We start from the raw sequence: 14,805 nt of genomic DNA on the forward strand, positions 1-14,805 counted from the left end.
TGTCCTATCGTCTTGCTAACCTAGTTCTAGATCACACCCTTATCTTGTCATCATCCAACTGCCCACTTCTTTGTGCGAAGGTAGCCTAGAAATTTGAGTGACAGGTAGTCATGCAGTTCACCCACCCTAAGTTAATGTCAACTTTCCATTCAAAATAAAAGGGATGTATAAAAGAGAGGGAGGTCCACGTGACGAGGAGGAGGTTGAAGTCAAGGAACTTCAGTAAGCACAATTGACTCTCACTCAGCAAGGCTTCATGCATAACTTTACCGTGTGTTTGGTTCCGGAACTAGTGGGTTGGGTTGGTTCCATCCTTTGTTTTGGGATGGCTCCAACCCATCTCATGTTTGGTTAATAGTTTTAGGTTGGGTTGGTTCCATCCTATTTTTTTGTTTGGTTGGAGGGATTGGAAAAAAAGGTCAGATGATATATTTGACACCGTTTGCTACAGTACTCATGGGTCCCACTTTTCAGGGTCACACCCTATCTTCTTCCTCACCGCAGCGGATCCGTCCGCCGCCGCCCACCCGCCGCGCCACCGCACGCTCGGCCGCCGCCGCGGTCTCCGACACGTGCCGGGCTGCCGCAGCCCCAGCGTCGCCGCCGCCGTCCCCTGCGCAGCCCAGCGCGCGCCGCCCCCCCCCCCCCCCCGCGCACCCCCGCCCGCGGCCGAGCACACTGCGGATCTCCACCGCCCCCCGCCCGCGGCCGCGCACGCCGCTAGCCCAGCCCGCCGCGGACCTCCGCCGCCCCCGCCCGTGGCCGCGTGCACCGCTCGCCGAGCCCAGCGCGGACCTCCGCCGCCCCGGCCCGCGGCCGCGCGCGCTGCTCACCGAGCCCGCGGCGACCTCCGCCGCCCCGCCCCGCGGCCGTGCAGGCCAGGCCGTGCGCAGGCCAGGCCACGCTGTTGGGGGCGGCGCAGGCCAGGTCGGCGAGGTGGTCGGGGCAGGGAGGAGGGCGCCGGCGATGCAGGGAGGTGGAAGGAGGCGCAGCGCCGGGGACGGCGGCGCTCGATGCGCTCGAGGCTGGGGGAGAGAGAACGAGGAGAGGAACGACGCGACGGCGGCAGTGGAGGCGGTGGAGCTCGAGGGCCGGGCACGGGAAGGAGACGGAGACCGACGGGTGAGGGACGGAGAAAATGGGGTTGGCTCCGTCCGCTAGATTTTGGCGGATGCAGCCGACCCGCATATTACAAGAATATTCGTTTCTAGATTGGCTTCAACTTCTTCCACTCTCATCCAAACATCATAAAAAGGGGTTGGCTCCATTTGGGTTGGACTCCACCACCCAACCAAACAGACGGTTAGTCTAGTGATCATGAATTCCTGGGCTAGGCTATCTAGCAACCTCATGTTTCCAAGCGGCTCGGAAAATCCGGGCCATAGTTTGTGCACTTCTGAGTTTTGTGCCATGGCCCATGGGCTTCAGGAACGCGCGCCCCTTTGTAGGGAGGCCATTGGAAAAAAAATGGACTCTGATGTAATCTGCCCTTGTTGCCATCCAAGACCACAATGGAAGTTTGAAAGCATATCAATGAGCTTGATGGAACCACTTGGTTCAGAGGCCCATAACAAGTTACTTCTTCCATTTCAAATTGTAGATGTTTTATCAAATTTAGATACATATATTTTATTATATATTTAGATATACGCTATGTTTAGATACATAGCACAAATTATGTATTGTTAAAGTGACCTACAATTTGGTTTATTTATTATTATGTTTTTTATTTTCTTGTGTGCACTGGCCATCTTTCCGGGAGAAATCTCAGCACATTGAGCCTCCGACTTGAGCCAAATGAGCAAGTACGGTCATCACAAAAAAAAAAGACAACGTGCCGTTGAAGTGAACTATATATAATTGTTTTCAAATTTGTCCAAAGTCATACTATGACCAAATTTACATGAAACTACACGTGGTCCATAGCACAAAATTAGTACAATAAAATCAATCATGAATTATATTTCCATTTATTTATTTTGTATTGTAGATGTCAACATTCTTTTTTTATAAACTTAGTCATAAAGTGATGTTTCATGTTGAACCCCCCTTGTCCTTGTTTATTTACTACATTTTTCTCACTTGGGCCTTGTTTAGATGCGTAAACTTTTGAGTGTAAAGTACTGTAGCACTTTCGTTTGTATTTGGTAATTATTATCATGTCATGGGTTAATTAAGCTCAAAAGATTTGCCTCGCAAATTATAGACAAACTGTGTAATTAGTTATTTTATTTAGTTATATTTAATACTTCATGCATGCGTTGAAATATTCGATGTGATGAAAAATCTTGTAAAATTTTAAAATTTTGAAAGCAATTAAACTGGGCCTTGATCTACATTCCCAAAATTCCAGCATTGATGTACCGTGCAGTACTTGAGATTGGGGTTCACGTGGCCGTATCATTGGGCGCCGTTCGCCTTTTGAGAAAACAAATGCAAGATGGGCGATAGGTACCAGAATGAGTGAATGACGACAAGTACTGCTCCATACAAAATCGGAGAGAATCGTGCGAGTTGGTATTTCTTTTTGTGCATGAATAATTCCACCGACCACCGGACCACGTGTCATTCGCAGAAACAAATCCCCACTTGTTGCTTTCATCACGGAGAGTGTGGTTGGCATCGGGTATGCGTGCAACCAGGGTCCCCCACCACAATAATGGCCTTGTTTGGTCACATTTCATGATCTTAGCACACAATTCTTGAGGACCTATTTGCAAAAAAATTTTAGAAATGAGTATAACTTTTCGCGACGAATCTAATGACGATAATTCATCGATGATTGACTATAGTGATGTTACAGTAATCATTCTCTAATCACGCGGTCAAAGGTGTTATTAAATTCTTTACGGTTCCTAGCGCAGGTGTTTTGAAATTAGTTTTGGAAACTACCTTAATTTAATATCTCTAATTAACGGTCAAAGTTGATACAATTTCTAACATAGCACAAACCAAATAGGGCCACCGCATGCTTAAACAAAATCACTCTGTTCGTTGCATCCAGCTAGCACCAGCCAGCCAGCAGTACTTTTCTCTCACAACAAATCAGCACCAGCCACCAGCCACAGCACAGCGAACAGAGGAAATAAAGAAAACATTTAATCGTTCGAATTGCTAAGAGCATGTACAATAGTTTTGATAGCCGCTGTCTATTTGACATACATAGACAACTAGACAGCCTTACAACAGTTTAGATAACTGTTGACTGTTTAGTTGTCTATGTGATATTTAATACGTACTCTAGTTGATGTTGTTTTGCATGGGAGCACGAGCCAAAAGTAGTAGATGAGATAGTAGACAACAACACACTCTTTTCTCATTTAATGATGATTACATGAACTCATTTTACTTACATGAACTTATATAGATGGCTGCTGTCTAGCTGTTGTACATGTCCTAAAGTGACCTCAAAATTGATACCTAGCTAAATTTGTCAATTCTGCAGTCGAAATTTTTATTTACGAAGAATCATGATGTAACATCTTCAAGTGGGGAATGGGGCAATCCCTTTTCAGTACAAGTGCTATTGATTGTTTAAACAATTTCTATATACTACGTTAAGAACTTTCAAAAAGTATACTACGTTAAGTTGAAAGTAAGTGTTTTTATTTAAAAGGTTGTTTGGATGTGGTAAAATAGAGGTGCTAAAATTGAGCTTTAGATGTGCTAAAGGGACTAAATATGAGTTGTTGGGAGCTAAAGTTCTAATGGTCTCTAATGACCAATTAGTCATCATCTATGTAAATAATGTAATGTAATTAGATCGGCAACTAGTTCATATTTAGTCCTACATTTAACATGTACTAGCTAAAGTTTAGCCTCTTTAATCCAAACAACACATACATCTATATTGCATAGGTCCATGCTGTCATCTAGAAGTGTAAATAGGTGACTTCTAAATACACCTCCAACTTTATTTAGTTTAAAATTTTATACTAACTTTTTAAAATAGATTTTTTAAAAAATAGTACAAAATGTTGAACTAAAAAAGATTGAAGATGCACTCAAGGATCATCAGACACAGTGGCGGAGCCTCTTGGAGGCCAACTTGGGCCTCGGCCTCCCTTCCTCCCAAAGAATTTACGAGGCTTTGGTTTATTTTGGTAGTCCGCTTATTACAAGCAACTCACGTATCCGAGTTCATTCATGGATCTTGTAGGACTATCCAGAGAGGACCACGTGCAATCATGTCTATTGTTTTTCTTGCATTTTACATTGTTTGACTGTGATTGCTGAATAATGCATTGCGACGCTCTCTTTTTATTGTATTCGCTAGCTGTTGCTACCTCACCGGCTGCGGAGCACGCTGGGCACTGTCGCCTGGACATAGGAAGAAGAGCACAGGGCTCCTAAGGGGCTACAGCTAGTCCCTTTGTCAATTCTTTTCTAAAACTTAACCTTGCAAGTTCATAGATTCATAGTTTTTGGTGATAACTTGATTTTTATGCTAATTGCTACCCTCAAAAGCTTAGGTAGCTAGGTTTATATTATTTGATGCCTCACGCATACTTATCTAATACCATCACCAAGCTTTTTCTCTATTGCGCTCTAGGGCACCATGACATGTGTCACTTAAAACTTGCCTGCGGTGCGGCATGTCGGCTCCTTCACAAATTGCCCCCCCTAATTTTATCTCACGCTCCGCCACTGATCAGACATGATAACTTATGAGTTGCTTTGCTAGACCAGCTTTGACGATCCCTCTTAGAAGCAAATACATCAATCCAAATCTTCCATTATTTCCCCGCCACAATTTATGTCGGCTATGATGTGATGCACCTGCACGAAGAAATAAAGAAACGGAGGCCGTATTTGATTATAACAGTAAAAATTTCGCGAAAAAGAAATTTTGTATGCATGGAGTACTAAATGTAGTCTATTTACAAATTTTTTTTAGAGATGGATGTAACTTTGCGAGCCGAATCTAATGAGCCTAATTAATACATGATTAGATATAGTAATGCTACAGTGACCATGCTCTAATCATTGTCAAATCATGCGGTCAAAGATCTCATTAAATACAAAATTTAAGGAGGTGATTTTATAATTAAATTTAATTTAATACCTCTAATTAATAGTCAAAGTTAAAAAAATTTCCATCAAAACTTTTTCACCCCTAACCAAACACAGCCGGACGTCCCAACAACAAAACCGCCACTGCCCTCCGCAGCCAACGCAGCAGGAGTAGAGGACAACCCTTTCCACCTGCACCGGCACTTGCAGCGAGCCCATCCAGCAACCCACGCCGATGGCCTCGCCAGCGATGGTCCCGCTGCGGCAGCTCTTCGTCGACGGCGAGTGGCGCGCGCCCGCGCAGGGCCGGCGCCTCCCCGTCGTCAACCCCGCCACGGAGGCCCACATCGGTGAGCCACCGCTGCCGGCGCCTCCGATCGCTCCCCTCCCCCCCTTCTCGGTTGGTTGTTCCCTCCCTGATGTGCTGGTTTTGTGCGCGCGCGCGCGCGCGCACAGGCGAGATCCCGGCGGGCACGGCGGAGGACGTGGAGGCCGCGGTGGCCGCCGCGCGGGCGGCGCTCAAGAGGAACCGCGGCCGCGACTGGGCGCGCGCGCCGGGGGCCGTCCGGGCCAAGTACCTGCGTGCCATCGCCGCCAAGGTACGCCTGCGCTTCTGCCGCCCCGCGCACCGGCGGCGTCGTGTGTGCGTTGCTAGCTTTGAGAAATTGAGGTTTGGCCGGATCCGGTTGAGTGCGCTGCTCTCTGCTTCCAAGCGCTGGTGCCTAAGTTAGGACTCTACTGTTTGGGCGTCAATCCGGCGAGGGATTTTGGGGAAATTTCTGTCGTAATTCGAAGTGGGTTGAGTATCACTGCATGTATATATGGTTAATGGCTGCTATGTCACTTCCGGTAGCTATTTTTACGCTTATAATGGGTCTGATTTGGTGATGGATCTGTACCCTCTGCAACGGTACTGAACTTCTCATTACCTTTTGCTATGTTTGTCTGTGGTCCTTCCTCGGCTTCCTGATGGTGCATTCACGGACTTATCTTAGATGCCTGAATGTTGGTTTCCACACACTTGATTACTGCTACATGTACAGAGGCACAGGAAGTGCAAATTGCATTCAATGCCAAACGTGTCTAACTAGGGTGAATCCATATATTTCGTTTTTTGTGTTAATGTTCTTTTGCTTTCTATCAAAACAGAGTGTATCGGACTTTATTCTGAACTCCAAAGTCCAAACGCCTCAAAAGATCTTTCTCTTTGAACTTTAATAGGGGGGTTTCGTACTAGTTGAGTCATCAATTCTTTGTTGAAACATATTGACATATATCACGTTTTCCATGTGAAAATGTCATCTTATTCAGATAATTGAGAGGAAAGCTGAGCTGGCTAAGCTAGAGGCACTTGATTGTGGGAAGCCTTATGACGAAGCAGCATGGGACATGGTATATGACACACCTTATAGAAGTAAGCACTTTTTCCAGCTTGATGTTCTGATCCGTTCGATGTTCCTTTTATCAGGATGATGTTGCTGGGTGCTTTGAGTACTTTGCGGATCAGGCAGAAGCCTTGGACAAAAGGCAAAATTCCCCAGTTTCTCTTCCAATGGAGACTTTTAAATGCCATCTTCGGAGAGAGCCTATCGGAGTTGTTGGGCTTATCAGCCCTTGGTATTACATTTCAACCCCATCTCGTTAGTTTTTTTGTTTTATTATCAAAACACTCAGGCTAGTATTGGAGTTATCATATTCAGTGATGCAGCTTCATTATCTAAACTAGCGGAAAAGTTGCATATTCAAATCGAAGCACATGCACAGTCTGTTTATGCTAGTTTAGATAATTTCTTCATCATTGGCCTGGAATATTTCCAGTCACCCATATTTTTTAAATCCTGTCCAGTGTTGAATCTCATATATCCAAATTACTGTCAAATTTATTTATCACTTCACTTGCATGAACGTTTGGCTAATTTCACTAATTATTCTTGTTATGTTGATACAATCGTACAACAGCGTGCTTTGTCCTAGCAGAAGTGTCGCTTCTTCTTCTTCTTCTTATGTTCACTATTCTGCTGTTGTCCTTGTTCACGTATTTGTCGGTTGGGTGATTTCACTTTATTGTGTCTATATTGAAGATGCTGTTGACTCAGTAATTGATTTACTTATATTCTTAATACGTTCTTGTATTACTTATTTTGATACTAAAGTATTATGCTTTGTACTTTGGATTTGTGTTGCAGGAACTATCCTCTCCTGATGGCTACATGGAAGGTAGCTCCTGCTCTGGCTGCTGGTTGTACAGCTGTGCTGAAACCATCTGAATTGGCATCTGTGTAAGTATTAGCATGATATGTCATGTTCATGCTATTAGCAATGTCATTTGAAGTATCTACTTTTAAATTATCAGGACTTGCTTAGAGCTTGCTGATGTCTGTAAAGAAGTCAGTCTTCCTTCTGGTGTCTTGAACATTGTGACTGGATTAGGTCCTGATGCTGGTGCTCCTTTGGCAGCACACCCAGATGTTAACAAGGTATAGCTGTTCTCATATAATGATATAGTCATGTGTGAGCATGCCACATCAATGAAAAGGACCTTCCTCATAGCATGAGTTCGTTATGTATTTAGGTCTCTTTTACTGGGAGTTTCGAAACTGGTAAGAAGGTTATGGCGGCTGCAGCTCCTATGGTCAAGGTTTGCTCCAAATGTCTGAATTTATATTTCATTTGTAGTAATAAATAATATACTGTGCTGTGCTTTTTTTTTCACTCTCTTTTAGTATATGTATGATTTGAATTTCATTTTGAGATGAAGTTCTATCACATTCCTTAATAATTCATTTTCCTTGACAGCCTGTTACACTGGAACTTGGTGGAAAAAGTCCTATAGTAGTATTTGATGATGTTGACATTGAAACAGGTACATGTTTATTCTGAGGCTTACTAATTTTCAAAAATGGTGTCAGTGTGTGGGGATTGCTGCTATTTGCAAAAGAACCTACTGATAAGAATGCTACACCCCTCGAAGCCCTTCATTGGTGTATGGACTTTTCACAGAATACTCGGCTGAGCAGGGTGCTAGAACAGGAGCTACTTTGGCATTGAAAATTGATTGTTATCATTACCAGCAGATAACCTGCATTTTTTTTGGGGGGGGGGGGTATAAAAGCCCATATGCTCAAAATTTAGTGCTGGGCATGCAAGTTGAATAAAAAATAGTTGATGCAATATGTATATGCGACATGATTTCATCTTTCATTGTTGATCCCAAGAAAGTAAGGATGGAACTTATGTGGAGAACATAAGCTTTAGTTCCAAGAAAGTAATTTTTTACTGTGACTAACTTCTGTTATTAATGGATTCTGACACTATTGATTGTGAATTCTGCTACATTTCTATCATTGATCCTTTTAAATGTAAACAGCTGTTGAATGGACTCTGTTTGGGTGCTTTTGGACCAATGGTCAGATTTGCAGTGCAACATCTCGTCTTCTTATCCATGTAAGTGTCACATGTCATTGCTGATATTGTCGCTTGGAATACTTCACAGACTTATTATCTATTGACCATAATATATTTCATAGAGTGGCATTGCTTTTACTTTTTCTCACCCTGTCGTTAATTTCTGATTTGAGAAGATTGTATGATGTCCCATCGGTTAGGTCTAGGTTTGGGCTCTTCAATTCGATGCGACCTGTGTGTGTTTTGGTTTGGTGCATACTGCATACTTACGAAGTATATTAACTATCACAATGATTTGATTGTATTTTTAATCAACGATGGAAACTTGCCACTCTATATTACTCTTTCAAATCAAATCGCACTTATGGAACCAGTTAAGTTATTTTTGCCATCAGTATCATAGTAATCAAGTTCTGGGTCCAACGAAATTGTTGCAGACAAAAATTGCCAAAGAGTTTAAGGAGAGGATGGTTGCATGGGCCAAAAATATTAAGGTTTCAGATCCACTTGAAGAGGGTTGCAGGCTTGGACCAGTTGTTAGCAAAGGACAGGTACGGCGTGTTAACTTTGTCGAAATTCAAACAAGTTACCATTTGACAACTAAGTTTTGTGGCTTCTTTCTAATTTGACAGTTCGGTACTTCTGGATTAGTCTGTACATTATTGTCCTTGCTAGTTTCTACAGGATGTAGCTTCTTCCCGTTTTGAGAAGAACAGTGTTCAAATGCACTTACTGACATGATCTTCTTTAGGTTTACTTTGTTATAACATCTTTTTTACAGTAAGAACTATAACATGGATTAATAGTTAATGTTTATGGTCCTCTATATGTCACTGTATTTAGAAGAAAATGGACATCCTAATCACCACCGTCTTTGCAACCATATGCATAGTTGCAAATTACCTCGTTGCTTTATAGTTGTTCTTACTCGTGTTTTTGCATTGTCAGTATGAGAAGATTAAGAAATTCATATCAAATGCTAAAAGCGAAGGTGCTACTATTCTGACCGGGGGTGTTAGACCAGCGGTAAGGCTCAGTGCATTTGGATTTACAGGGATCCACATACTATTGTGGGATAGAACTAATGATTTTATGTTTTTAACAGCATCTTGAGAAGGGGTTCTATCTTGAACCCACAATCATTACTGATGTTAGCACATCAATGGAAATTTGGAGGGAGGAAGTCTTTGGTCCAGTCCTGTGCGTTAAAGAATTTAGCACTGAAGATGAAGCCATTGAACTGTCCAATGATACACAGTAAGCTACTTGGTTTTAGCGCTGTTTGAATGTCTTTTGCAGGCTTACAGCTCATGCATTGTGTAGCTTATAAACTTATTTCACTGTTCCTTTTTGACAGTTATGGCTTGGCCGGCGCTGTAATTTCCCGTGATCGTGAACGCTGCCAGAGATTATCCGAGGTATGCACAAGTGATGGTGTTTACAGTATCTGGCTGGTGACTTGATGACTGTATCAGACTGATATTCAGAGTTCTCATTTCTTACTTATGCTCTACCTCTTTCCACATTAGTTGAAAGTTGATATTCTTGATTCCATAGCACACAAATTGACATTTGAGTTTGAACATAGAATCGCTGCAAACTGCTCTCAGAACAGATTTGCAGTATTTCTACAACACATCTCTAATGAAAACTTGACCAACAGGAGATCGACGCTGGATGTATCTGGGTAAACTGCTCGCAACCCTGCTTCTGCCAGGCTCCCTGGGGTGGGAACAAGCACAGTGGCTTTGGTCGCGAGCTTGGAGAAGGGTGGGTAACACGGAATGACCGCATTTCTGCAGACATCAAACAGCTGATGTAATGAGATCTGACTGACACCTGGCCTTTTTTTTTTCTTTCACTACTACAGGGGCATTGATAACTACCTGAGCATCAAGCAAGTCACGGAGTACATCTCTGATGAGCCGTGGGGATGGTACCAGCAGCCCCCCGCCAAGCTGTAAGCTGGCAGGAGAAAACTTGCGTCTGTTTCACAAGAATAAAATGGATTCCGTACAAAATAAACCTGTGTATCAAATGGATGATGACATTTTGAAGCGCTGCATCCGCGTAATAAATCGAAAGTGGGAGTTGAGGTTTGTTGTACGCTTGTACTTGGGACTGCATAGGTTATATGTGAGACGTTAAACTTGGTGTCGCAGCATGCCTTTTGGATGGATGTGCCAACATTGCCTACGACCGTACATGACAAGAAATGTGGCAAGTAAAATCTGCGCCTCTCTTGACAAGCACTCTTTCGCGAGTAATGTGTACCTGATCTTGCATGATCTTACATGAACTACTCAATGAAAACCTCGAAGTACAAAGGTGGACAATCTAGGGGGCATGCTTAGACTGTTGAATTGATCTCCACCAGTTGATCCAATGACCAACTGGGCCTTTGACTCATGCTCTGATCAGGAGCGTCCAGCCCAATACAAGGCTGGTGGGCCCCCGTCGTGCAGTGCCATAAATAGGAGGTGTAGGCCAGTGGCTAGGGTTACGAGGTTCACCACAGCCGCCACGGTCCCACTGTCCAAACCCTACCCGATCTAGAGGGTGCACTGCAGCGATGGAAAGACTCACCGCCGCTGCCGTCGACGCTCGTCCACCGTTGACTCGCCGGCGCCGCCTCCTCCGGCCGCCCAGTGGCCGCCGCCGCCGCTCCGCGTGGAGACAGAAAGGGGAGGGGGAGAAAATGACGCTAGGGTTTGGGGAGAACCGGCGCTCGCCGATTTTGTTCCTGCGAAGATCGCGACCGGCCGTCGGATGCAGATCCGACGGCTAGGGACGACTGGCGCCCGAACGGGCCAAATCCGGCCCAGGTGGGAGCCGAGCGCCGGCCAAATTCCCAGCCCAGGCCCAGGTTGCGCGAGGGGCGCCGCGCGCGCTGAGAGGGCCGCGGGCCGATTTTCTTTTCGGGCCTCTTAAATAGTAATTTTTGTCATTTATTTCACTCATTTTCAAAAGCTTTTACTTGAAGTCTTTTACACAGTTTTGTCTCTAGATTCAAATTTGATCCAACGTGATAATTTATCCTAGAGAACGGTAAAGTTTTAAAGTTATATTGCTTCTGAATATGAGCATGTCCTACATGTTTTCGCTGCAAAGTTCATATTGTTGCTCTTAATTTTAATTCAAACCAACGGGAGAATTATTTTTAAAAGCATGATTAAAGAGCTTGCTTTGAGTATGTTTTGTACAGTTTTATCTCTATTCAATTTTGAACCAACGAGATAAATTGTTTAGAGAAAAAATGAGAACAAAGTACTGTATCTGTAAAGAAAAGGTTTTTCGATGCTACAATGATGTTATCTTTCAATTAAGTCGGAATCAACAAGAAGATTTAATTGGAACAATAGTATAAAAGTCTTAAATGAGTCTTTCCCTGTGGGTTAAGAACACATTCAAAGTTTAAAGCCTCAGAAAAGCTTCTGTTGTCTTAAGTTAAAGTTAAGTTTTGGCATCATTTCGCTATTTGAAGTCTCAAAATTGAGCATTGGTTCATCCTTACAAAAGGGTCATAAAGAAAATTCTCAAAGAAGAGAAATTTAAAGTTAATTATAGTATTGTTATTTTCTAACCAATGTTGATGATAACAATATTATAATTTTATGAGTCATAGCTTAAAGTTTAAAGTTTTTGTAAATGTATGATGTCAATATTATAATTTTATGAGTCAAAAGAAGTGATGTATGATGTCAAATATTGAAATTTCTTCGGTTAGTACGATAGACAATGGAATTTTCTTCTATCTCGTGCTCCATCAACGTTCGGGATGTGAGGTGAATTCTTCACATGACTACATGAGCCACTGACGGCTTGTGCAATCTGCATCGCTGGGAACATATTTCAGATACGTTTACAGCAAACCAGCCTAAAGAAACCTCCCTCTTTTGCATTCCATGGGCATGGCCTTTTTTTTACACCATGGGCATTGCTTAGAGGGAGGTTTTATGTAAGATCAGGCCCATATAAAGTTTTTAGGTACTTGATCAAGAGATATTTGTGTGAGCTGACCGAGCCCAAAACACCTGGTGAGGCAGGATGCCCACTATACTACTCTTTTTCATTGTCTTGTTTCATTTTTCTTTTTAATTTTTTTATTTTGGCTTTCTATTTTCTATGTGATTCATGCATATGCTACTGATTTCAGTAGAACTCATCCAATTCAGCGTTTCTTTGAGTTCTTTCTTCGTGTTTTGCTTTACATGACCTTTTTATTTCATTCATGGGATCGAGAAATGTTCACTTAACAAAACCATTAGTCACATTGATTGCGTTGTCATACGATCACCAAAATCACTCGAAATGACATAAATGGTGCCATGTTCGTTACAATCTCCCCTTTTTTGGTGATTGATGACAACACAATTAAAGCAAGCATAAAATTTGTAAGAATTGACAAATTGAACCACTTACACTTGGTTGGATGCTTACCATCATACAATGACGGTTTGGCCTCCCCCTAAAACCATGATCCCCTTTGTTCCTCCCCCTATTTGCTACTCTTCTCTCATATGCTGACTTGAGCCAGTCGGCATTTTCCCTCTTTGCAATATATTTGGAATATACTTTTCCTTTTTGGGACTCTCCCCCTTTGTTGGGAACATGCCTTGCTTTGATCCACATTTCTCCCCCTTTGAAATCAAATCACCTAAAAGGTCTTGCACCTAAAAGGTCTTGCAAAACAATATAGCTCACGAGAAGATTAGTACCCTAGGGAGTTAGTTTCATGACTTATCATTCAATTTGTATGATATAAATGAAGATACCAATTGAAAATTTACTATGGTGGATCACAAAATCACGAAACTAGCATGACATAAGCTAAGCTTTCCACAAGTGCGTACACAACATGATAATGTGAAAAATCAAGTGTACAACTAAAAGATTCAACAAGAAAGTTTAGATCATATCATGCACGGAGGTAGCTCTAAAAAAGATAAGAAATTGACAATTATACCAATTGAATGAGTTTAGAACCTTGTATACTTCCCGGGGTTACATTGTTTACCTTGAATGTACCAATTGTAAGTGACTTGCAACCTATTGAAAGTCTTTAAACAAAGAGTACTTGGTACACCAATGTTAAGCAAATGTATGAGTGCATAGTCTATAAACTTAGTTATGAGCATTTAAGTTCAATAGAGCATGACTCAATATACATGAAAGCACAATTTTTCTAATCATTCTTATAGAGTTGTTTGTTCACATTAATCGTGAATAACATTCTCTTAGAGTGTTAACTCAATCGTGAGACTACAAAAGATAAACTTGGAAATATGTTAGTCTCAAAATCACAAACCATAGAGTGAACTCCCCCTTTATGCACATTGATTTTGGCATAATTGGGAAGTTTACCCTATAGATTGTGTTCATGGTACACATATGAAATACATACCTCATGAGGTCCATGTACCATGAAGGGTAACCTTATGTAGCTTTCTACACACTTATTAAACCATGTAGGTTGCTTATGGGTTAGAATCATGACACAAACAACCCACCATATATAACACTAGGAGATGCAATGTATGCAACCATCCTAGTAAGAGCAATGGAGCTAAATAATGCTTTGAATTGAAATCTAGCTACCATTACCATATGGGGGACTTGGACAATAAATGTCCAAGTTGTGAGCTTAGCTTGTTTGGCTTGAACCTTCACTTCAACTTGTAAACTAAGCCTCCAAATCCCCCAAAGTCATTCTTGGGCTTCAAGTCTCATTTGGAACCCATACCATTTGACACCCCTTTATATTGATGATGATGTCCTTGGGTACCCAAATGGAGTGGTTCCAACTCCTTTCCTTCTTCCCAACCTTGTGAGCAACCACCTTGCCATTTGTATTCTTTTTTATTACATAGGAGGTGCTATTGATTTTGTTCCTCTGGTTGGGCTTGGTATAGATGAGAGAACTCTTGATTGTGAGTTTCTTTTTGTTCTTCTCATCCGGAAGCTTCTTCCTTGGTTGAGAACACTTGTTGGACTTGTGTCCTTCTTTGTGGTACTTTGAGCAAGTCACGGTGGATCCCTTCTCAATTTTCTTCACCATGTCTTCACGGTTATCTTGAGAAGGTTGGACATTGCTCTTTATGCCTTTACCCTTCAATCTATACAAGTCCTTCACGAGCCTTTCCACTTCTTGCTTGAGCTCATCATTCTCCTTGGCAATGAGAACATCACATGATTCTACAACAACATTCTCATTGTATTTCTCATTGCAATGGTTAGAGCAAGATTCATCAATTAAGTCAATGCAAGAAGTTGAAGCATCTATCCTAGAGATTGGAATTGTACAAATGATAGTTTGCTTCATTTCCAAAAAGTCATTAGTATCATTAATGCTCTCAAATTTTAATTTGAGCTATTCATGCTCCTTGC

At 42.2% G+C, this 14,805-nt stretch overlaps 1 protein-coding gene across 2 annotated transcripts; it reads left to right on the forward strand.

Moving 5' to 3' along the window:
• The first annotated feature begins 5,174 nt into the window (after nucleotides 1–5,174).
• LOC120712374 (betaine aldehyde dehydrogenase 2-like) lies at nucleotides 5,175–10,593 on the forward strand. 2 transcript variants are annotated; one of them, XM_039998140.1, is made up of 15 exons: nucleotides 5,176–5,363; nucleotides 5,470–5,612; nucleotides 6,325–6,405; nucleotides 6,482–6,630; nucleotides 7,200–7,292; nucleotides 7,367–7,490; nucleotides 7,586–7,651; nucleotides 7,810–7,876; nucleotides 8,381–8,457; nucleotides 8,856–8,969; nucleotides 9,367–9,444; nucleotides 9,524–9,675; nucleotides 9,776–9,836; nucleotides 10,082–10,188; nucleotides 10,289–10,593. In XM_039998140.1, exons 1-15 carry the CDS (start codon nucleotides 5,249–5,251, stop codon nucleotides 10,380–10,382), a joined length of 1,521 nt encoding a protein of 506 aa, XP_039854074.1. In that variant the 5' UTR covers nucleotides 5,176–5,248; the 3' UTR covers nucleotides 10,383–10,593. The 2 variants fall into 2 exon arrangements, with proteins under 2 accessions (XP_039854075.1, XP_039854074.1); XM_039998141.1 differs by lacking the exon at nucleotides 7,586–7,651 and having other exon boundaries at nucleotides 5,175–5,363.
• Nucleotides 10,594–14,805: the final 4,212 nt, after the last annotated feature.

Source organism: Panicum virgatum, chromosome 6K (assembly GCF_016808335.1).
Source record: "Panicum virgatum strain AP13 chromosome 6K, P.virgatum_v5, whole genome shotgun sequence".
Taxonomy (NCBI): Eukaryota; Viridiplantae; Streptophyta; class Magnoliopsida; order Poales; family Poaceae; genus Panicum; species Panicum virgatum.

Coding starts and splice junctions, on each gene's coding strand:
- LOC120712374 (XM_039998140.1), top strand. CDS start 5,249: ATGGCCTCGCCAGCGATGGTCCCGCTGCGGCAGCTCTTCGTCGACGGC. Junction 7,293..7,366: donor CCATCTGAATTGGCATCTGT/GTAAGTATTAGC, acceptor TTAAATTATCAG/GACTTGCTTAGAGCTTGCTG. Junction 8,458..8,855: donor CATCTCGTCTTCTTATCCAT/GTAAGTGTCACA, acceptor AAATTGTTGCAG/ACAAAAATTGCCAAAGAGTT.